General features: G+C 36.7%; 1 protein-coding gene across 9 annotated transcripts in view; it reads left to right on the top strand.

Annotated features, from left to right (window-relative positions):
- Positions 1-22,698, top strand: part of ASH1L (ASH1 like histone lysine methyltransferase) — a 199,998-nt gene that overhangs the window by 85,214 nt on the left and 92,086 nt on the right. For 8 of the 9 annotated variants that reach the window (XM_070497868.1, XM_070497871.1, XM_070497869.1 and 5 more), the window contains 2 exons: positions 5,587-6,325; positions 16,937-17,116. In XM_070497868.1, the coding sequence (XP_070353969.1) occupies positions 5,587-6,325; positions 16,937-17,116 (919 nt within the window). The remainder of the gene's footprint in view (positions 1-5,586; positions 6,326-16,936; positions 17,117-22,698) is intronic. The other variant, XM_070497873.1, reaches the window with a different exon arrangement.

Here is a 22,698-nt window from a genome sequence, read left to right as displayed (position 1 = left end):
ATAAACTATGGTAATCAAGATAGTGTATTATTGGTGAAAAGATACATATATTGTTCAGTGGAACAGAATTGACAGTTCAGAAATAGGCACTTTCATATATATTTTTTATTTTAATTGATTTTCAGCAAATATGAATGTATTTCAATGAGACAGGGATAGTCTTTTTCAAGTGATGTAGGAACTACTGGATATCTCATAGCCTATACAGAATTTACCTTGAAATAGAACATATATCTAATTTCTGAAACTATAAACTTTTAGAAATATACATAGGAGAAAATCTTCATCACCTTGGGATATTCAAAGATTTCTTAAATAGGTTAAAAAGTACGGACCAGGGCCGGCCCAGTGGCGCAGCAGATAGGTTCTCACATTCTGCTTCTCGGCGGCCGGGGGTTCACCGGTTTGGATCCTGGGTGCAGACATGCCACTGCTTTGCACGCCGTGCTGTGGTAGGCGTCCCACATATAAAGCAGAGGAAGACGGGCACGGATGTTAGCTCAGGGCCAAGCTTCCTCAGCAAAAAGAGGAGGACTGGCAGTAGTTAGCTTAGGGCTAATCTTCCTCAAAAAAAAAGAAAAAGAAAAGTACGGACCATAAAAGCAACAAAAAGATAAATTGGACTTCCTCAAATTTTAAAACTTTTGGTCTTCAAAAGACGTTATTAAGAAAATGAAAAAGCACGTGGAAAGAAATTTGTAACTGTGTTGTGATGGATGTTTATTAGACTTACCATGGTGATCTTTTTGCAGTATATACAAATATGGAATCATTATTTTACACACCTAAAACTAATATAATGTTATATGTCAATTATATCTCAATAAAAATTTTTTTAAAAAAGAGAAGAAAATGAAAAAGCAAACCACAGAGTGAAAGTACCCAGTAAAAATAATCAAGGGGCTGGGGGCCGGCCCAGTGGCTCAGCAGTTAAGTTTGCACATTCTGCTTCGGCGGCCTGGGGTTCACCGGTTCGGATTCCAGGAGCAGACATGGCACCTCTTGGCAAGCCATGCTGTAGTAGGCATCCCACATATAAAGTAGAGGAAGATGGGCACGGATGTTAGCTCAGGGCCAGTCTTCCTCAGCAGAAAGAAGAGGATTGGCAGCACTTAGCTCAGGGCTAATCTTCCTCAAAACAAAAAAAAAGATTTGACTAGAATCTTCTCAAAAGAATGCAAATGAATTGCCACTAAGCATATTAAAATATTCTTAATATCAGGGAAATTCAAATTAAATCCATGATGTGATGTCATTCCATATCCATTAGAATGATTAAAACTAAAGTGACTGAGTATAATGCCACAACTAGAAGGACCCACAACTAAAATATACAACTATGTACTGGGGGTATTTGGGGAGAAAAAGAAAAAAAAAAGAAGATTGGTAACAGTTGTTAGGTCAGGTGCCAGTCTTTAAAAAAAAAGAAAAGAATGATTATACCAAGTCTTGGTGATGATACATAGCATCTTGAACTCTCAATCATTACTGATGGTACTCTAAAATAGTAGTCACTTTGCAAGAGTTTGTCAATTAAACATATACTTAGTTCGATCTCGTAATTCCAGTCTTAGGTATTGACCCAAGAGATATGAAAACATATGTCCAAACAAAACCTCACATACGCAAATATTCATAGGAGCTTTATTCTTTATGGCCGGAAACTGAAAACAACTCAAATGTCCAGATGAATGTAATGTGTGAACAAATTGTGGTATATTCATACAATTCAGCGGTAAAATGGAATATGGAAATAGGAACAGTAAAAGGGAATATAACAAGAAGAATTAATCAAAAAAATGTGCTGTGTGAAAGAAGCCAGACAACAATAGAATAGTTCTCTGTTTTACTATTTATAGGAATTTTTAGAAAAGCAATGTTAATCAATAGTGAGAGAAAGCAAATGCATGGTTTCTTCCGTGGGGCTGTGGTTGGCAGGCCGATTGTCTTGGAAGGGGCATAAGGGAACTTTTTAGGATGGGAAATACTTTATATCTTTGTTATGATGTTGGTTACATGGTAAGTTTGTCAAAACTCATAAAAATACATACATAAAAGTGCATTTAATTTTATGCAATATTTTATTTCAAAAAAGTTAATTTGCAAAATAAGTTATTACATCTAAAAGATAGTGCCCAGCATTGTGTCCTAGACATGATGCTCTTTTGTATCCCAGGTGTGGCTTCTTCAGGAGACCAAGCTGTAATGCAGTATTGATTAGAGAGAGCCTCTACTTCAATGTCTGTTTCAAAATGACTCCAAATGATTTCTGTACTGCAGGATAAAATCAATCTCTGGAAACAAACAAACAGACAAACAAAATCATGTCATAGAGCAGACTACCTAAAAAGAAAAATTGGCAGACTAGAATTTAGGAAGATGGGAACAATTCAGAAAATCAAGTGTGAGGTAGCCCTAAGTGAGTGGCTCAGGAATGAGGCTTCAAACAAGGTACCCGTTTTAGGATTCTGTTTTAAATATATACTCATGAATTAAAAAACATTTGGTAGCTCTGGGCTGTTGAGGAAGGGAAAGAGGAGACAAAAATAATTTCCAAGATTTTGAGCCCAAGATTCATTCTTCAACTACGTATTAACTAATTGTATTCTGGTCATTGAAGACACAAAGTGAATTTGATGAATATCATCACAGCCTTTATGAACTGTACCTTTTTAAGAATTACATACATTAAGCCACTAATTAGATGTGTGATTAGTAGTAGGAAAGGAGAAAGTATTACGATAATTCTTAATAGGGTGTGGGGGGCCTAGTCAGCGAAATGTTCCTTAAAGAAGTGATATCCTTGCTGTAAACTAAAGAGTGAACAGTAATTAAGCAGAAAAATTTGTGAGCAAACATTGTTCGGGCAGAGATAACATATTCAAAGGCCTTGAGTCAACAAAGAACATGTTAAGTTTGAGGCATTGAAGTTCATTATTACTGGAATAGAGGGTTCAAGATAGAGTGTTAATAAGACATGAGGCTGAAGGAAAAGGTGATAATTCAAAGCTGTTTTAATGTAGCTCTAAGCTTAAGAATCTTAAGCAGAAGCAGAAACCTGATAAAATTTGTGGGTTTTTTTTTAAAGATCACTTAGGCTACTCTGTGAAGAATGGGTTGCAGGGAAGCAAGAGTGGAAGTAGCAAGAACAATGTTCTACTTACCTATTGCTGAATAACAGACCACCCTAAACTTACTGATATCAAACAATAATAATCACTTATCTCAAAGTTCTTGATGAATCTCTTCATCTAGGCAGTTTCTCAAGGTCTTTTTTGTGATTATAACCAGATGGTGGCAGGACTGGCATCATCTTAAAGGCTTCCACATTCACGTATCTGGTGGTTGATGCTGGCTGTTGGCTATGACCTTAGTAGGATCTATTGGGCAGCTTGTCAGTATATTGCATCGACTTCCTTACAATGTGGAAGCTAGGTTCCAAGGGCAAGTGTCCTGAGAGAGACCTAGGTGGAAGCTGTGCTTGCGTTTTCTAGTCTAACTTTGGAAATCAGCACATTCTTATTTCCATTGTACTGTCTTTACTAGAAGCAACTCACTAAGGGCAGCTGGTATTCAACGGAAGGGGAGTTAGGTACCACCGTTTGATAGGAGAAGCATCAAAAGATTTGTGTAGTGTTTTAATAGCACTGTAAGAGTTAGGCTATTTATCGCTTTAGGTCAGGGAGATAAGGTTAGCTTAGTCTTGAATTGCTGTAGTAGAATGAGGAAAAGTAGATAGGTTCAAGAGAGCAAACTAACATAAAACAACGTGTTATGGTTCGTGGTGAGGATAAAGGAGAAATAATTGATCATTTGGCCTCAGCTTGGATAATAAAATTCTTGCCACATGATTGGTGCTCAGTATATATAGTGTTGGATAGTTGGCTTTATAGTATCATTCACTGAGACAGGTAATATGGAGGAGGAGCAAGTTTGAAGGAAGAGATAATTAGTTGTGAATATGAGTTTGAAAAATCTATGAAACATGGAAAAGTAGAGAGTTAGAAGAAAATTCTATTCAGGAAATAGAGATTCGGCAGTCATCAGAATACAGATAGTAGTTGAGTGAATTGTCAAAGAGAGAGTGTAGAGTTGAAACAAGAAAAGGTCTTGTACTAGAGAGATTGAGAAACTGGCATTTAAAGGTTGGGGAAGAGGAAGGGATCAGTTTTCATTTTGATAATTGATATATATTCTAATGATAATTGAAACTATGAAAATAAACATGTTCCCAGTGGGAAAGTAAGTAAGTATGGGGGAATAAGGATCTCTACAGTTGAATTTAGTAGAGTTGCAAGTAATTGGAAGATAATCAAAGAGTACTATTGTAGAAACAGTGGAGGCAGGATTTTAAAGAGGAGTGATATAAATTATAGCTGAAAGTTTGAAATTCTAAAAATATTGAATTTTAAGTAAGACCATTGGATATATTTGAATCAAGTTATTAGTAATTTGAGGAAAATTTCAGTGTAATCTGATGAGATTGGAATCTAGAATGCCTGGGGCCTATAAAGGAGTATCTAAAATACTATCACAGGGGCCGGCCTGGTGGTGCAGTGGTTAAGTTCGCACGTTCCCCTTCGGCTGCCTGGGGGATTCGCTGGTTTGAATTCCAGGTGTGGACATGGCACCGCTTGGCAAACCATGCTGTGGTAGGCATCCCACATATAAAGTAGAGGAAGATGGGCATGAATGTTAGCTCAGGGCCAGTCTTGAGCAAAAGGAGGATTGGCGGCAGGTGTTAGCTCAGGGCTAGTCTTCCTCCAAATAAATAAATAAATAAAATACTATCACATTTTAATGTCATATAGATAAGAAGTCCATTGATTAACTTTGGAAAAGTATGACCTATGATTGTTTGTAGTAAACTAGGCATCTTGGGAAGTGATGTATTATGATCTAATTTTTATAATATTGTAAAACTAACATAGCTTGCCAAAGGAAGTTGAGCACTTCTCACATATAGTCATAAAAAGTTGCTGAGTGGTATCTGAAGAAACAAAGATCACCAGATCATTGGGCCACTAAGATAACAAGGCTTATCTAAGACCACTTATTTTCTAATCTTCCCGCCGGTGTATATTCTTTCCGAACTAGGTTATACAGATGTTTTCTATTCTAATTTTAAAGTTTTTCCCAAGAAGAGGGTTTCACTTCTATTCCTTTGCACTTAAAACATTGTCAGAAAAAAAGCACTGACCTAGACATATCATCTATATTTAAAGTTTAGCTCTTTATCCAACACTTAACTGTCCGGTCCCTTAACTTAACTGGACCTTCATTTTTGAAGAAATAAACTGTAATTCTTTCTGCTTCTCAGAGAGTAAGAATTGTTGCTTTTTAATCTGTATATTATTAGGGACACACGGGCCAATTTTGAATTTATTATGGTTACTGTAATGTACCTTATTCAGGAAAGTAAACTGTCAACTTGCCTGTAAAAGACAAATGCATATATGATATGATGTTTGATCTTACTGTAAAAAATAGAGAAGTATTCCTTGTCTTTTATTCTGTGTAAAAAGTTATTTAAATTACTAGCTGTGTTCAATTTTTATCTTATGTGTGATTTATGGTTTTATGTAGTGAACGGAGTTCCTTCTCGAAGTCCAAGATTGGTTGCTTCTGGGGATGACACTGTGGATAGTCTGCTGCAGCGGATTGTACAACATGAGGACCAAGAGCCCCTGGAGAAAAATATTGATGCTGTGATTGCATCTGCGTCTGTGCCACCTTCCTCCAGTCCAGGCCATGGCCACAGCAAGGAGCGAATCCTGGGAAAACCAGATAGCCTTCTAGTGCCTGCCGTCCCCAGTGACTCTTGCAGTAATAGCATGTCACTCCTTTCTGAAAAGTTGCCAAGCAACTGTTCTCCCCATCATATCAAGAGAAGTGTAGTGGAAGCTATGCAGCGCCAAGCTCGGAAAATGTGCAATTATGACAAAATCTTGGCCACCAAGAAAAACCTGGACCATGTCAATAAGATTTTAAAAGCCAAAAAACTTCAAAGACAGGCCAGGACAGGGAATAACTTTGTGAAACGCAGACCAGGTCGACCTCGGAAATGTCCCCTCCAGGCTGTGGTATCAATGCAAGCATTCCAGGCTGCCCAGTTTGTCAGCCCAGAACTGAATGAAGGTGAAGAAGCAGCAGCACTGCACTTCGGTCCTGATACAGTTACAGATGTCATTGAGGCTGTTGTTCAGAGTGTAAACCTGAATCCAGAACTTAAGAAGGGACTGAAGAGGAAAAGTTGGCTGTTGGAAGAACAGAACAAGAAAAAGCAGAAGCCATTCCCAGAAGAAGAACAAGAGAATACTGAAAGGTAATTCCTTGTTTTGTATTTTATCTGAGTAGAGGAAACTAGCTTTTGTACAAAAGTACCATATATGCAGCTAAATTATTCATTTAATCTTACAGCCTTTCACTATATAAGGCCTGTTCTATTTGGTTCAATTTAAAATTGTTCTTATTTATAGCTGTCCAAAATTATAAGTAATTAAGAAGCAAAGGGGATGTAACAGTCCAGTCCAAGCCCCTCACTTTACAGATGAGGTAATCAAGGCCCAGAGAGATTATATATTTTATTCAGTGTATAGCTATGTGAGTGGAATTATTTTTACTATCACAATATCTTCTTTGTGCACTAAACTTCATCCCACATTTTTAAGTCTTCTTGCATGTTAGATTTATTTTCTCTGTAATTTCCTTTTACTGTGTTTACTTTTTCCCCAAGAAATGTGGAGCAGAAAGCCAAGAATCACCACAAAAAAAAGAGCATTTAATCCTTTTGTTATGTATCTAACCAGATTCTTTCCTTGAAGATAGATCTGATATTTTTAAATGAATCGATACAGTATCCACCATTTGCAAATGGCTTTTTCTTTACTAAATATAGCATACTCAGTCTCATTCATATTGCAACCTTTGTTCATAGCTAGAGAAATACACATTAAAACTGCTAGATATCTTTTAAGCCTTTTGACATATATTGTCAAATTGATATATATTGTAAAATTTTCCTCTTAAAAGACACACCTGTTTACGTATACTTTTACTAATGACAGCAATCACAGTAATAGTTGTATACAATTTACCCCACCCTTATCTTCTTTGGAAATTATCTTTTTCTTTTATTTTCTTTTTTTTTTCCTGAGGAAGATTCACCCTGAGCTAACATCCTTACCAATCTTCCTCTATTTTTCAGTATGTGGGCTGCTAGCACAGCATGGCTGCTAACAGAACAGTGTAGGTCCACACCTAGGAACTGAACCTGGGCTGCTGTAGTGGAGCATGGCAAACTTAACCACAAGGCCACAAGGGCAGGCCCAGAAAGTTTTCTTTGTCTTTAATCTTTATCAATCTGACATAGGTGAAATATACTTCCTAAATGTTACTTCCTACTTTTTTAATTTACACTTATTTGCATATTGGAGATTAGTATTTGTTTATGTTTCTTATCTATTTTTCCTGTTATTTTTTAAGTGCTCATTATATATATTTAGAATATTAACCCTTCATGTTTGTTGTTTGGTATTTGATTTTCTTTATATTTTCTTGCCATACATCAACAGAACAGTTAAAATGTATCAGTCTTTTTCTCTATTGCCTGCCTTTGGTGAATCCTATGTAGAGAGGTTTTTTTTGTATCTATTAAAAAAATAGGTTTTGGGGCTGGCCCTGTGGCTGAGTGGTTAAGTTCGAGCGCTCTGCTTCAGTGGCCCAGGGTTTTGCCGGATCGAATCCTGCGTGTGGACATGGCACCACTCACCAAGCCATGCTGAGGCGGCATCCCACGTGCCACAACTAGAAGGACCCACAACTAAAAATAGGCAACTATGTACCCGGGGGCTTCGGGGAGAAGACAGAAAAATAAAATCTTTACAAAAGAAAAATAGGTTTTTCTACAGAATATATGGAATTTAAAAATTTTCTTGAGTAACGCGTGCTTGTAAATAAATCAGTGAAACTAACAGTTTACTGATTCAAAAGGTACAAAGTCTCTTCACAAGATCTCATTTCCTCTCAAATTTTTTTCTTCTTTTCATGGATAAGACTGTTAACAGTATATTCTTTATCCTTTGTTACATTTTCTTATGCATTTACAAGTATGTGCATATGCAAAGCTATTTTATGTAAGTGGTAACATACTATGTTTAATTTTGTAACTTAACTTTTTCTTTTCGTGTATCTTGGAGATTTTCCCATTAGTACACATACAATTATCTTAGTCCGTGCTAAGAATATATCATAATTTATTGAATTATTCTTTGATGGATTACGTAACTTTTTACTTATAGGTCTTTAAATCAGTTGAAATTTACTTTTCTATAAGGTGTGAGTTAGTGATATATTTATGGCCAGTCATTTATCAAGGTTGCAGATTTGTAAGCATGGCTGTTTTTATGTAGTTTCTGTAATTTATAGTCTCACTGCATTTTAGTAAAGGTTTTTTTTTTTTTTAACTTTTGGGATGAGAAAAAATTTTAAAAAGAGATATTTAATGTTTTTCAATTTTTAAATGGTAGTCTTACCATTATTTATTAATTTATCCTTTCCTTACTTATTTGAAATGATACCTTTATCATATACTAAATTCTTATGTATCTTTGGGTATTAGGGTCTTTTTTAATATTTTTATTCTCATCAGTCTGTTTTGATATCAGTTTTATTCTGTCTTAATTACTAAGGCTTTAAAATACCTAAGAAGAGAATGAGTTCTGCCTTCAGTGTAGTAAGAAAGTGACAGTTTGTGACATCTTGACCATTCGCTTTAGGAAGGGTGACCTTAAAAATATGCTTCAGAGGGTGGCCTGGTGGTGTGGTGGTGAACTTCATGCACTCTGCTTTGGCTGCCCAGGATTCTCAGGTTCAGATCCTGGGTGGGGACCTAGCACCACTCATCAAGCCATGCTGTGGCAGCATCCCACATAAAGTAGAGGAAGATTGGCACAGATGTTAGCTCAGTGATGATCTTCATCAAGTAAAACGAGGAAGATTGGTAATAGATGTTAGCTCAGGGCCAGTCTTCCTTACGCACAGAAAAAGCAAGCTTCAGAGTAGAGGCTTTATTTCAGATAAGCCTTTCTGTTCCAGCAAATTCTAGTATCTTAGTCAGCATTAAACACTTATTTTCCACAAAGTTATATTCTGCAATTTGAAGAGATTATGAAGAGAAAGATACAGTTTCTACCATCAAGAGATGGTACAAGAAAGGACATCACACAGTGAGTTCCTAGAGAGAGCAACAAATTTCTGCCTTTCTCTAACTAGAATCTACTATAATACTTGTTATGTAGCAGGAGTTTGTTCATTTATTCAATAAGTATTTCTTGCAAAATTATTTAGTCCATGTGCCTAGGATAGATACAGTGGTAAGCAAATATAGATTCCGTGTCCTTGTGGATCTTACTGTCTAAATGCTATTATGAAGAGTTCTTTAGGATTATGAGAATATATCAGAGTGGTAACTGGCTTAGTTTCCCCATGAGTGTAATGTCTAAGATAAAATCTGAAGAACAGATTTCATCTGTTATTTATAGGAGGAGGGCTACTGTAAACATTATAGGCTGATGAGAATGAAAAGGCATGGCAGGTTGAGGGAAGTGAAAGAAAGCCTGTGTGGCTTAAACACAGAGTGAATTAGAGTAGTTTGGTGTCAAATGAATCAAGAGAAAAGGTTGTGGTGGCCAGATCATGCACAGGGCCTTGTATACCATGTGAAAGAGTTTGGTCACTATTTGTTGATTAATTACAAACCAGAATGCAAAAGAATAGTGTGATGGTTCTGAGCTGAGTTCTATATTCAGAAAAACCTGGATTCAAATCCTAGTTCTAAAAGGAAAAAAAATAACTTTTTAAAACTCATGTAAAAAATAAAGTCATATTAAAAATATTCAGAACTGGGGTCAGCCCAGTGGTGCAGCAGAGAGTGCCAAGTTTGGCTTCGGTGGCCTGGGGTTTGCCAGTTCGGATCCCGGGTGCAGATGTGGCACCACTTGGCGGGCCACACGTGGTAGACGTCCCACATATAAAGTAGAGGAAGGTGGGCATGGATGTTAGCTCAGGACCAGTCTTCCTCAGCAAAAAGAGGAGGATTGGCAGCATTTAGCTCAGGGCTAATCTCCCTCAAAAAAAAAAAAAATCCACAACTGAATAAATACTGTGCTACATATTGAAACTTGTAGGATGTATCCAAAGAGGTACCCAGAGGGAGATTCATAGCCTTTAGTGCTTTTATATATGTATATTTTGTGTGTGTGTGTGTGAGGAAGATCAGCCCTGAGCTAACATCAGTGCCAGTCTTCCTCTATTTTTTATGTGGGATGTTGCTACAGTGTGGCTTGGTGAGCAGTGCTAGCTCTGTGCCTGGGATCCAAACCTGCAAACCTCAGGCTACTGAAGCAGAGCGCATGAATTTAACCACTATGCTGCCGGCCCCCTTACATTATTTTTTTAAATGCCAAAAATTTATGAACCAAGAGTCCAAGTAAGAAATTAGAAAAACAAGAGAATAAGCTTCAAAATGGTAAAGGAAGGAGATAAAACATACATTAACAAAAGAAAGTGAAGGTACAAAAGAGAGAATCACTGAAGACCAAAGTTAGTTCCTTGAAAACTAATAAAATATACAAACTTTTGCTAAGGTTGATCAATAAAGAAAGAGAAAGAGAATAATAACATTAAGAATTGAAAAGGAGATAAGCTGTATTTGAGAGATTAAAAGTCACTACTATAAGAACTTTATGCCCAACAAATTGGAAAACTTCGTTGAAGTATATGAATTCCTAGGAAAAAACCCTGCTCAAGAAGAAATAGAGTGATTCTGTTATGTAAATTAAATCTATAATTTCAAATCTTGCCATAAAGAAAGCACCAGATGGCTTAAAAGAGAGTTCTACCACGCTGTAAAGAAAAAGATCATTCCAGTCGCATTAAAACTTTTTTCTTTTTTTTTTTGGAGGAAGATTAGCCCTGAGCTAACACCTGCGGCCAATTCTCCTCTTTTTGCTGAGGAAGACTAGCCCTGAGCTAACATCCGTGCCCATCTTCCTCTACTTTATACGTGGGACGCCTACCACAGCATGGCATTTGCCAAGTGGTGCCGTGTCCGCACCCGGGATCCAAACCAGTGAACCCCGGGCCGCCGAGAAGCAGAACGTGCGAACTTAACCGCTGCGCCGCCAGGCCGACCCTCATTAAAACTCTTTAGAGAATGTGAGGGGAGTGGCGGGGGAGGGAATACACATACAGACAGTATATAAACATAAATAATCAGTTTAAAAAATTTTGATAAAATTGACACCCATGTAGATATAGAACAAGTGGACGTATAGAACATTGCTAGCATCACATATGCCTTCCCAATCATAAACTGCTTCCTCACCACTAGCTATAATCAATCTCCTGACTTTTGAAGTAACCACATCTTTACCTTTTTTTTCTTTTAACCATTTAACTATGCAAGCCTAGACAATACAATTTAGTTCAGCCTTCCTGAACTTTATTGAAGTGAAACTATACAAGACATATGCTTTTGTGTATTGCTTTTTTTTTTTTTTTTGAGGAAGGTTAGCCCTGAGCTGACATCCGCTGCCAGTCCTCCTTTTGCTGAGAAAGAGTGGCCCTGAGCTCACATTTGTGCCCATCTTCCTCTATTTCATAGTGGGACACCTGCCATAGCATGGCTTGATATGTGGTGCGTAGGTCTGTGCCCAGGGTCCAAACCGGCAAACCCCAGGCCTCCAAAGTGGAGTGCATGAACTCAACTGCTATGCCAGCGCACCTGTGTCTTAACCTTTTTTGCTCAACATACACATGTTAGGGGGCCATCCCCATGGCTGAGTGGTTAAGTTTGCATGCTCCGCTTCAGCGGCCTAGGGTTTCACCAGTTCGGATCCTGGGCGTGGACATGGCACCACTCATCAAGCCATGCTGAGGCAATGTCCCACATGCCACAACTAGAAGGACCCACAATTAAAAATACACAACTATGTACCAGTAGGCTTTGGGGATAAAAAAGAAAAAATAAAATCTTAAAAAACATACACGTTAAACCATCTGTGTTGTTGCATGTTGCTGTAGTTGCTTCCTTTTCATTATTGTGTGGTAATCCATCGTTTGTATATAATACAGTCTTTCCATTTCACTGCTACGTTATTTCCAGTTTGGTACTGTTATCCAAAAATGCTACTCTTAATACACTCTAATGTCTGCTGTTGGATATGGGCACTAATTTCTCTAGGGTAAATACCCAGGAATGGAATTACCGTATAAAGCAATGGATTTGTCCCAAGGCTTCATTTCAAGCTATGGTATATTAAGCTAGTATGGGCTGAGTAAATCCAAGAGAAACAGATCCATTCTTGTATGAGAGCTTGCTGTGTAACAAAGGTGACACTGCATATCAATAGGGAAAAAAAAATAGTAGTCAATAAATTGTGCCCCAGAAGTTGATACTGCATAGGAATGGGAATGAAATTGGATTCTGTCTTATCCCACATACAAAAATTAATTCCCAATTGATTAAATACCTAAGTGTAAAAAGCAAAACTTTAAATTTTTAAAGACTAATAGGAGAGAGAAAAACTTTATCACCTTGTTGTCAGAAAGGATCTCATCAACAGGATATCAAATACAATAACCATACAGGTAAAGATTGATATTCTGGATTATATTAAAACTACGAACTTCTGTTTACCAAACATCATCCTGACAAACACGAAGACTTGCTACAAAGTGGGAGAAGAATTTATAATGCATATCACGTATATGTTTTTGGTATCCAGAATATATAACCAAAAAAGCGTTACAAATCAACCCTATGTAATCTAGCCATGCCCTTTTAGATAGCTTGGAAAAACTCTTACCCAGTGGACACCAGAAAACACTTTTTGGAAAGGTAATAACAAGATTGCTTATAATATGTAAAAACTAGAAATATCCATGATTAACAGGAAAAGGAATGAATATATTGTATTTTTTCACACTACTGAATATGATATGGTAATAAAATTAATGAATTACAGTTGACACACAATAATAATGAATGAGTCTTAGAAATATAACATGAAGTGAAAGAAACAAGTCCCTAAAAATGATATATTGCCTGACACTATTTTTATAAAGCAAAAATAAACCAGCAGAAACTAAACAAAGTATTGTATTGGTGTAGATAAATATATCATAAAGCCATGTTTTAAAATGCCTCACGTCTTCCTCTTTTCTTTCCTGAAAAATTCAATCTTAAAGCCATTAGGTAGGTGTCCACCTGGGGTATGGAAACCATGGTCACCCAAGCTAGATGTTGGAGCCTTAATGGGGTGAGGAGTTGGGCCCTGGGGAAGGGGGAGAGAGTATCAACCAGCCTAGGGTGTCACAGCCCAAGTAGGATGAGAAAGATGTTCTTGTGAAGAGAGTACCCAGTTTGAGGTATCAGGGATCAGCAAGATTAGGAAGGTGTCCATCCCAGACCTCTTTAATTGGAATTTTTAAAATTCCCTGAGTAGGCATTTGCATTTCTTATAAGCCCCCAAGGTGATTCTCATGTATATGGTGTATGAACAGCACTTGGAGAAACATGGCACTTAGAGAATTTATACATGTAGAGGATAAGCAGGAAAGCAGAAAACGTTTTTTTTTTAAGAAGAAGATTAGCCCTGAGCTAACACCTGCCGCCTATCCTCCTCTTTTTGCTGAGGAAGACTGGCCTGAGCTAACATCCATGCCCATCTTCCTCTACTTTATATGTGGGATGCCTGCCACACCATGGCTTGACAAGTGGTGCGTAGATCCGCACCTGGGATCCGAACCAGTGAACCCCGGGCTGCCGAAGCGGAACATGCAAACTTAACCAATGCACCACTGGGCTGGCCCCCAGAAAACATGTTTGATTGCGGGAGAAAGAAATATAAGATAAGGCACAGAAGTAGAAATGAATATGGCTGGTAGGGAGAACAGTAAAAATATATATATAATAAATGGTTAAATAAATAAATAATTTTTTAAAATTATAGATTAATTCCATGACCAAGTAAGATTTATCCTAGTTATGCAAGACTTATTCAACATTCAGAAATCAGTTAGTCACATCAACAGACTACAGAAGAAAAACCACATGATCCTATCTATAAATGCAGAAAAAGAATTGGACAAAATCTAACACATGTTCATGATAAAAACTCAGAAATCTAGGGGCCATCCCGGTGGCGCAGCAGTTAAGTTTGCACGTTCTGCTTCTCAGCAGCCTGGGGGTCGCTGGTTCGGATCCTGGGTGCAGACATGACACCGCTTGGCACACCATGCTGTGGTAGGCATCCCGCATATAAAGTAGACGAAGATGGGCATGGATGTCAGCTCAGGGCCAGTCTTCCTCAGCGAAAAGGGGAAGATTGGCAGCAGTTAGCTCAGGGCTAATCTTCCTCAAAAAAAAAAAAAAAAGCAACCAAAAAGACCCTCAACAATCTAGAAATAGAAAGAAACTACCTCAACATAATAAAGGCTGTATATATATAAAAAACACAAAGCTAACTACTTTAGTGGTGAAAGTCTGAGAGCTTTTCTCCTAATATCAGGAATAAGGAAGGGACCCCCACTTTTGCCACTTCAGTTCAACATAGTATTGAAATTCCTAACCAGAGCAATTAAGCAAGAAAAAGAGGTAAATAGCGTCCAAATTGTAAAGGAAAAAGTAAAGTTAGCTCTGTTCACAGATGCTATGATCTTATATGTAGAAAACCTAAAGATTCAATACAAAAAGCTGTTAAAGGAATTCAGCAAATTTGTGGGTACAAAATCAACATGCAAAAATCAGTTGCATTTCTGTACACGAACAGTTTTCCAAAAAGGGAGTTAAGAAAACAATTCCATTTACAATAACATCAAAAATAATGAAGTACTTAAGAATAAACTTAGGAAAGCAAAAGACTTGTACATTGAAAACTACAAAAGATTGTTAAACAAAATTAAAGAAGACTTAAATGGAAAGACAGCCTGTGTTCACAGATTGGATGACTTAATATTGTTAAGTATCAGTACTACCCAAAGTGATCCAGAGATGCAGTGCAGTTCCCTATCAAAATCCCATTGACGTTTTTTGCAGAAATAGAAATATCCATCCTAAAATTCATAAGGAATCTCAAGGGATCCCAAATAGCCAAAATAATCTTGAAAAAGAACAAAATTCAAGGGCTCACACTTTCAGATTTTTTTCTTTTTCTTGCCATTTTACACTGGCTGGGACGTTTACTGTCATTTTGAATATAAGTGATGAGAATAGATGTTTGCCTTTCTCATGATATTAGAGCAACTGTTTTCAGTCTTTCGTCATTAAGTATGAGGCAAAAAGAAAATCTAGGAAATTCTCTACTGTGTCATTACTTAGGTCCCAAGGTCCCAAGCCAGTCTGTTTGCTTATGTTTATTTTATATATAATTTCTAGGGTTTTTAGTTGTACTTCGTGGGAGGATAGGTAGAAGTGTCTATTTCAGCTTTGCCTGGAATAGAGCTGGACCTGGAATCACCTTAATTTTTAAAGATGTTTTTGATTGATTTAGAATTCTATTGTGATAGGCTCCCCGCACCCCCGACCCTTAGCACTTATAGATGTTATTTCCTTGCCTTCTGACTTGCATTGTTTCAAACATGAAATCTGTCTGCACTCATTCTTGTTTTTGTATTCTTGTGTAGAAATTTGTATTTTTTCTCTGGCTCCTTTTATTTTCTTCATCAATAGTTTTCAGCAAGTTTATTATCATATGCCTTACTTATTTTATTTGAGTTTATATTGCTTATGGTTTGTTTAGTTTCCTGGCACTTTGAGTTTATACTTTTTATCAAATTGGAAAAATTTTGGCCATTAGTCTTTAAATTCTTTTTCATGATGAATTTTTTTTTTACATTGTGAATGTCACGTTATTGTGGTCTGGTTTTGTTCTTTTTCAAGTGTTTAATTTTATTTTGGTAGGCAGTTAAGTTGTTCATGGATCAGCTTGGATTTTTTTTTTTCTGAAGAAGATTAGCCCAGAGCTAACATATGTTGCCGGTCCTCCTCCATGTTGTATGTAGATCACCGCCAGAGCTTGGCTGATGAGTGGTGTAGGTGCATGCCCAGGATCCAAACCCACGTACCTGGGCTGCCGAAGCAGAGTGTGTGAACTTAACCACTAGGCCACAGGGTTGGCCCTTTGGATTCTTTTTAAGATTGTTTTTAAGCTTTATTAGAGCTGGTCTTTTTTCCGGGGATAGCTGAGCCCTTCAAAAATGGGTAAAATTACCCTTTCGGATCTCTATCAAATGCCCCCAGTGTTAGGCAATGTCTTTCTACTCTGCCTAGTGGAATCTGAATATCTACCATTATGTGTGAGCTCTGAGAATTGTTCAGATTGCAGTACTCTGGTGGTTCTTTGTCCAGCCTTATGAAAGTTCACCCTGTACATGCACAACCTAGTACATAGCAATATACTAGAAGAGCCCCATACAAAGATTTCTAGATTTATTTTTCTAAACACTCTGCTCCATGAATTCCAGCTACCTCAGCCTCTCCGTAGTCTGATTTTTCTCTTTTCAGCTCATCACATTGGGCATTCTCTTGCTTTGGTTCCACTCCTTCCATGACAGTCCTTCTTAGAAAGGCAAAGTGGTTGTAGGACTCATCTCATTTCTTTTTCTTTTTCAATTTTCTCAAGGATCACAGTGCTACACTGTTGTCCAATGTCAGGTAATTATTTTGTAAACTTCTCCACGTTTATAGTAGTTTACTATATTTCTGTTAGTTTCTGTCAGGAGGACAAGTCTGGTATCTGTTACTCCAGCATGGCCAGATGAGGAAGTCCTTATCTTTCTTTTTTTAATTGCTGTGATGTTTTTTTAAATAGACAATCATTTGTAGGAAAATTTTTTTTTCACCATAAAATTATCTTTAAACTTCTCTTTCTAGCTTTACTGAAGCAGCAGTTGAGATTCCCAGTCCTCCTGAAACCCCAGCCAAACCTCCCGAACCTGAAAGTACCTTGCAGCCTGTGCTTTCTCTCATCCCAAGGGAAAAGAAGGCCCCACGTCCCCCAAAGAAGAAGTTTCAGAAAGCAGGGCTGTATTCTGACGTTTACAAAACTACAGAGTAAGTAATAGTACCTATCAGCTGACATCCTTTAAAGACCTGTTATTCTTCCACGTTTGAAAAAATACTTTGACTATCCAAAAACACAATACAAATATGATATAGACAAATATGAATCCCATCATAAACACCTCAGTGTTCACTGTACCCATGATACTGCACTATTTGTTAGGGGCTAATTATCTTCCCGATCTTTATCTTTTCCCTGCCTTTCTAGATTATGTATCTATAGTTTGGATTCTGATGGTGGCTTTTCTCTTAGGTAAAAATAAGAAAAATGGCACTATGTGTGTATCTAAAATGATCTTGATGATTTTCTGCATTCATTCCTCACTGATTGAATGCTTTCTGTGTTCCGAAAACTTTTCCAGATGAGTAAAATAGTCCTTACTTTGAAGAACGTCAAGTTCTCTTGGGAAAGTACGGCTTGATAAGCATTCTAATTGAGAATTTTTTAAACCCCAAAGAGATATCAACTAACTATATCATTGAGTAAGTATTTCATAGATTATAGTTGAGTTAGGTTTTGGAGGTTCAGTAGTAGTTTGCAAGATGGAGAAGGACATTCTAGTTGGAGAGAATAGCATGTACGAAGGCACGTACTAGGATGCAAAGATTTTTCATACATTAGAACAACTCAAAATTTCAATGTTTCTGAAATGTAATGGTAGTGTGGAAAATAAGCGTTATATAATAGGGACCACAAAATGATTAACTTTACTGCTTTAAGATATTTATCCCATTACGCTATAGGAAATTCAAAATGATATTTTTAAGAAAGGAAGAGAAAAGTGCAAGTTTGTGTTTTAAGATGATAACTCTGGCAAGAGAGTAGAAAATGAATGAGAGAGTTAGTACTGGCAGAAACTCACAGTATCCATCAAAAGGTCATAAGGGTCTGAATTTAGGCAAGAAAGTGAAATTCAAAGAGGAGCAGTTAGATTTTAGAGATCATGGAATTGGTGTGGTTAAAGTGATCAACAGGTAAACCACAGCACTTTATTTTGCATTGAAAATATTTTTCATAGTTATGCCACTGAGGTAGATATCACATAAACTCTTTGTACTGTATTCATGCTTCTTGTATCCTAAAAATGTTTTATTAGTTAAGCTTAGTTTCAGCTGCCAATAATAGGAAATCCTCTCAAATAACCAAGACTGAAAAAATAGACATTTATTTTCCTTTCAATTAAAATAAGTTGTGTAGTACACACTTCAGGGTTAATAGGATATCTTGGACTACTTTTCTTTTCTGTTCTTCCATTTCAACACTAGGCTTGCATTATGGTTACTTCTTATTCTGATATAGCTACTAGAGCCTAGCCATAAGGTCTTCGTTACAGAGAGCAGAAAAGAGGAAAGGGAGTAAAAAGCATCCACTTTCTTTGTAAGGAAACACTATGGACTGCATGTACGCACCTCAAAATTTGTGTGTTGAGACCCTAATCTCCAATGTGATGGTATTTTGAGGTGAAGCCTTTGGGAGGTAATTAGGTCATGAGGATGGAGCCCTCATGAATGGGATTAGCGCCCTTACAAGAAGAGACACTGAGAGAAATGATCTCTCTCTCCACCGTGTGAGGAGGATACAACAAGAAGCCAGCATTGGAAAGCTAGAAAGAGCACTCTCACCAGAACCCAACCCTGATCTTGGGCTTGCTAGCCTCCAGAATAGTGAGAAATAAATATTTGTTGTTTAAGCCACCCAGTCTATGGTAATTTGTTATAGCAGCCCAATTAAGAAAGGAAACTTCAAAACCTCATTTTATAGTCACTGGCCGAACATAGTCATGTAACCACACTTCAGCCAAAGAGAAGGCTGGGAAATAATTGTAATTATTCCACATGACAATACCTAGAAAAAAATTAGCATCCTGTCTCTACAAATGAGAAAATGGAAATGCATTTTGGGGAGATGCTGAATAGAGAAAGCAGATATATTTATTTATTAAGTTTTCTGCTAAAAAAATTAAGTTCAAATTTTACTTCTGTCTTTACCAGTGTGCTTTTTCTGGATTAAATCCCTAAAAATGGGAGATTAATAGTCAGATTGTACATCAAGAGATCAGTATCATCAAACATATCAATGTTTTAAAAATATCTTTAGTCAGACAAAAGTCTTTTGCTCTGAAAATGGACTGAATATCACCTTGTTTATGTTAGAACTAGCTCTTCATCTCATAGAAATAAATAGGAAGAAAACAGTTTATTCTGGAATATTTTTAACAACATTGATCAGATTAATACATGTATACGTTCTTGCAAGCTGTGAAGCCAGTATATTTTTGTGGGCTGATTGTTTTTTGTTGGTAGCAATTTTGTTTTTTTGTTTGTTTTGTTTTTTTAATTAATAAATGATAATATTTAGAGCAGTTTTAGGTTCATGGCAAAATTGATGGAAACAACAGCAAGTTCACATAAATGCCCTCTCCTCAGGCATGCACAGCCTCCTCTACTATCGACATCCTGCACTATGGTGGTACGTTTATTACAATCACTGAACCTACATTGACATGTCGTTATCACCCGAAGTCCAGAGTTGACATTAGGGTTCTCTTTTGGTGTTGTACGTTCTATGGCTTTTGATAAATGTATAATAACATATATCCACCATTGTAGTACCACACAGAGTGGTTTCACTGCCCTAAAAATTCTCCGTGCTCTGGCAGTTTGTTTTTTTGGGCCACAGAATGATACAAAGAAATCACAAGGTTATTCTTTTGTATATAAATCATTATAGATTTTAAGAAGCCATGAGGGGATTGAATCAAAATTAGATCAAGACAAAACCACAGTATCAGTATGGAAAATGAATTAGACGAGGAAGTATTAGAAGTTAGAAGACAGGAAGGAGGACACCTGTGCACTTTTCCAGAATAGAAGTAATGTCGTGAACTAAGGTGATAGCAGCAGTAGAATGTTGGAAAGAGTGGACTCTTGAAAATTTTTGACATTTAAACTGAAACAAATTAAACCCTCGTACACTGCTGGTGGGAATGTAAATTTGGTGCAGCCACTTTGCAAAATAGTATGGAGATTCCTCAAAAACTTAAAAATAGAACCTACCATATGATTCAGCTATTCGACTTCTGGGTATTTATCCAAAGAACACAAAAACACTAATTTGAAAAGATTGTTCGTTGCAGCATTGTTTACAATAGCCAAGACTTGGAAACAACCTAAGTGCCCATCAACAGATGAATGGATAAAGAAGATGTGGTATATGTCTGTGTGTGTGTGTGTGTATACATATATATATATATGTATTGACATCCTGCACTATATACATACGTACACACACACATACACAATGGAATATTACTCAGCCATCAAAAACGAAATCTTGCCATTTGCAACAATATAGATGGACCTTGAGGGTATTACACTAAATGAAAGTCAGGCAGAGAAAGACAAATACTGTATGATTTCACGTATATGTGTAAGATAAAACAACAACAAAAAACACACACATAGATAAGGAGAACAGATTGGTGCTTACCAGAGGGGAAAAGGAGTTGGGTGAGGGTGAAAGGGGTAATGGGAGACATTTGTATGGTAACAGATAGAAACTAGACTTTTGGCAGTTAACATGATGTAGTCTATACAGAAGTCAAAATACAGTGATGTACACCTGAAGTTTTTATAATGTTATAAGTCAGTGTTACCTCAATAAAAAAAAATTGAAAGGAATTATAGGCTGATTGGATGAGTATAGGACAGGGCTAGAGTCAATGATATCCCAGTGTTTTATTTTGTATTCCTGAGTTTATGATGATATCATTAGCTAACATACCAGATAAAAGTGGTACAGCCAGTGTTCCTAGGTTTAAGAAAACCTCTATTAGTAATATATGTTTATATAGCCACCAAAAAATGTCTAGTAATATAGTCTCCAAACTATTAACAGAGGTTAACCTGTATATTAGTTTTCTATGCCTGCTATAACAAATCACTAAGTTGCTTAAAGCAACATAAACTTATCATTTTGTAGTTCCTGAGTTCAGAAGCCCAAAATGAGTGTCTCCACGCTAAAATCAAGGTGTTGTTAAGGCTGCATTCCTTCTGGAGGTTCTGGGATAGAATTCTTTTCCTTGCCTTTCCAGCTTCAAGAGGCTACCTGCCTTCCTTGGCTTGAGGCCCCTTCTGTCTTCAAAACCAGCAATGACTGGTTGAGTCCTCACATTGCATCACTTCAGCCTTCGTTCTGTTTTCACTGTCTCTCCCTCTTTTATATCCCTCTTCCACTTATAAGGACCCTTGTGATTACATTGGGCCCACCCAGATAATCCAGAATAATCCCCCCCTCCCCCCCCACGGATATTATTGTGACGACTATATCCTTCTGGGTTATAGGGTTTGCAATGGAGAAGTGAGGTTTCCATTTCTTATTTTATGTTTATCTTTATTGCTTGAAGTTATAAAAATGCTGTATTACTTCTGAATTTTACATTTCATTTTATCTAAAAAGAGTTTAAAAGAATATAGAATATCAAATATATATCAGGTGAATTGAAGGGTGAACTTTAGACTTTAGAGTATATATTACGGTGAAACAGCATAGTATGGAAAAATTAACACTACCTTTGACAGGAGCCTTGGGTTCTACTTTTAGGTCCATCACTGTCGTGTAACATTTGGGCAAATTACTTAGTTTCTCTGGGAATCATAAAAATGAAGCTTAATGTATAAAATGAAGCTGTTGTACTATATAGCTGTAACCTTAAGACTATCCTAGCTGTCAAATACTCTGACTTTTAGGTTTTATAAAATAAGAAACTCTCCTCATGCACTTAATTTGATTCATAGGCTACTTTTGAGTACTGAATCTGTTACAGAAAATAGGTTAACTAATTTTAACGCTTCCAGAATATTGCTTATTTTCATGCCAATCATATATATAAAATAGATTTACTCGTTCTATAATGTTATATAATATTTATTATATTATTATTCATATTATATATAATACATAGTGTTTACACTTAGCTGTCATTTCCTCAAAATAATATGTGTCTTTGGAAATAAAAGCATGGTACCATCTTACATTTGATCTATCGTTTAAATTTTGAGAATGCTTTCATATTAAATCTATGGGAAATGGTATAGCAGGTGGTTACTATCTACTTCTTAAGAAACTGACGCAGAAAGGTTAAGAATTTGCCTAAGTTTACAAAATTTGCTGTTGAAATCAATACTGGAGTCTTGAGCATTTAGAGGTCCCACTGCTGTTGTTTTACCACTGAATCCTGCTGCTTTTCGGAGAGTGAGGATGATGAATTAAAATTCCTTCTTTAGATTATCTTTAGATAGTCTAATGGCTACAGTAGGATTAAATACCAGAATATGGTTTACTTTCACCTGAAATGCCTTAGGAATATTCTAGGCTCTGAATTCAGTTTAAATGTAGGAGTGTGGACTGGATGAGTGGTAAAGCTTACACCATTACCTGTATGAAGTAGATTTTGATTTTTATTTGTTTTAATTAATAAATATTCTTTTGTAGAGCAGTTTAGATTCACAGCAAAATTGAGCAGAAAGTATAGAGATTTCCATACACCCCTTTTCCCCACCCCCACACAACC

Source organism: Equus asinus, chromosome 25, assembly GCF_041296235.1.
Source record: "Equus asinus isolate D_3611 breed Donkey chromosome 25, EquAss-T2T_v2, whole genome shotgun sequence".
Lineage (NCBI taxonomy): Eukaryota > Metazoa > Chordata > Mammalia > Perissodactyla > Equidae > Equus > Equus asinus.
This window is presented reverse-complemented; position numbering and strand designations above follow the sequence as displayed.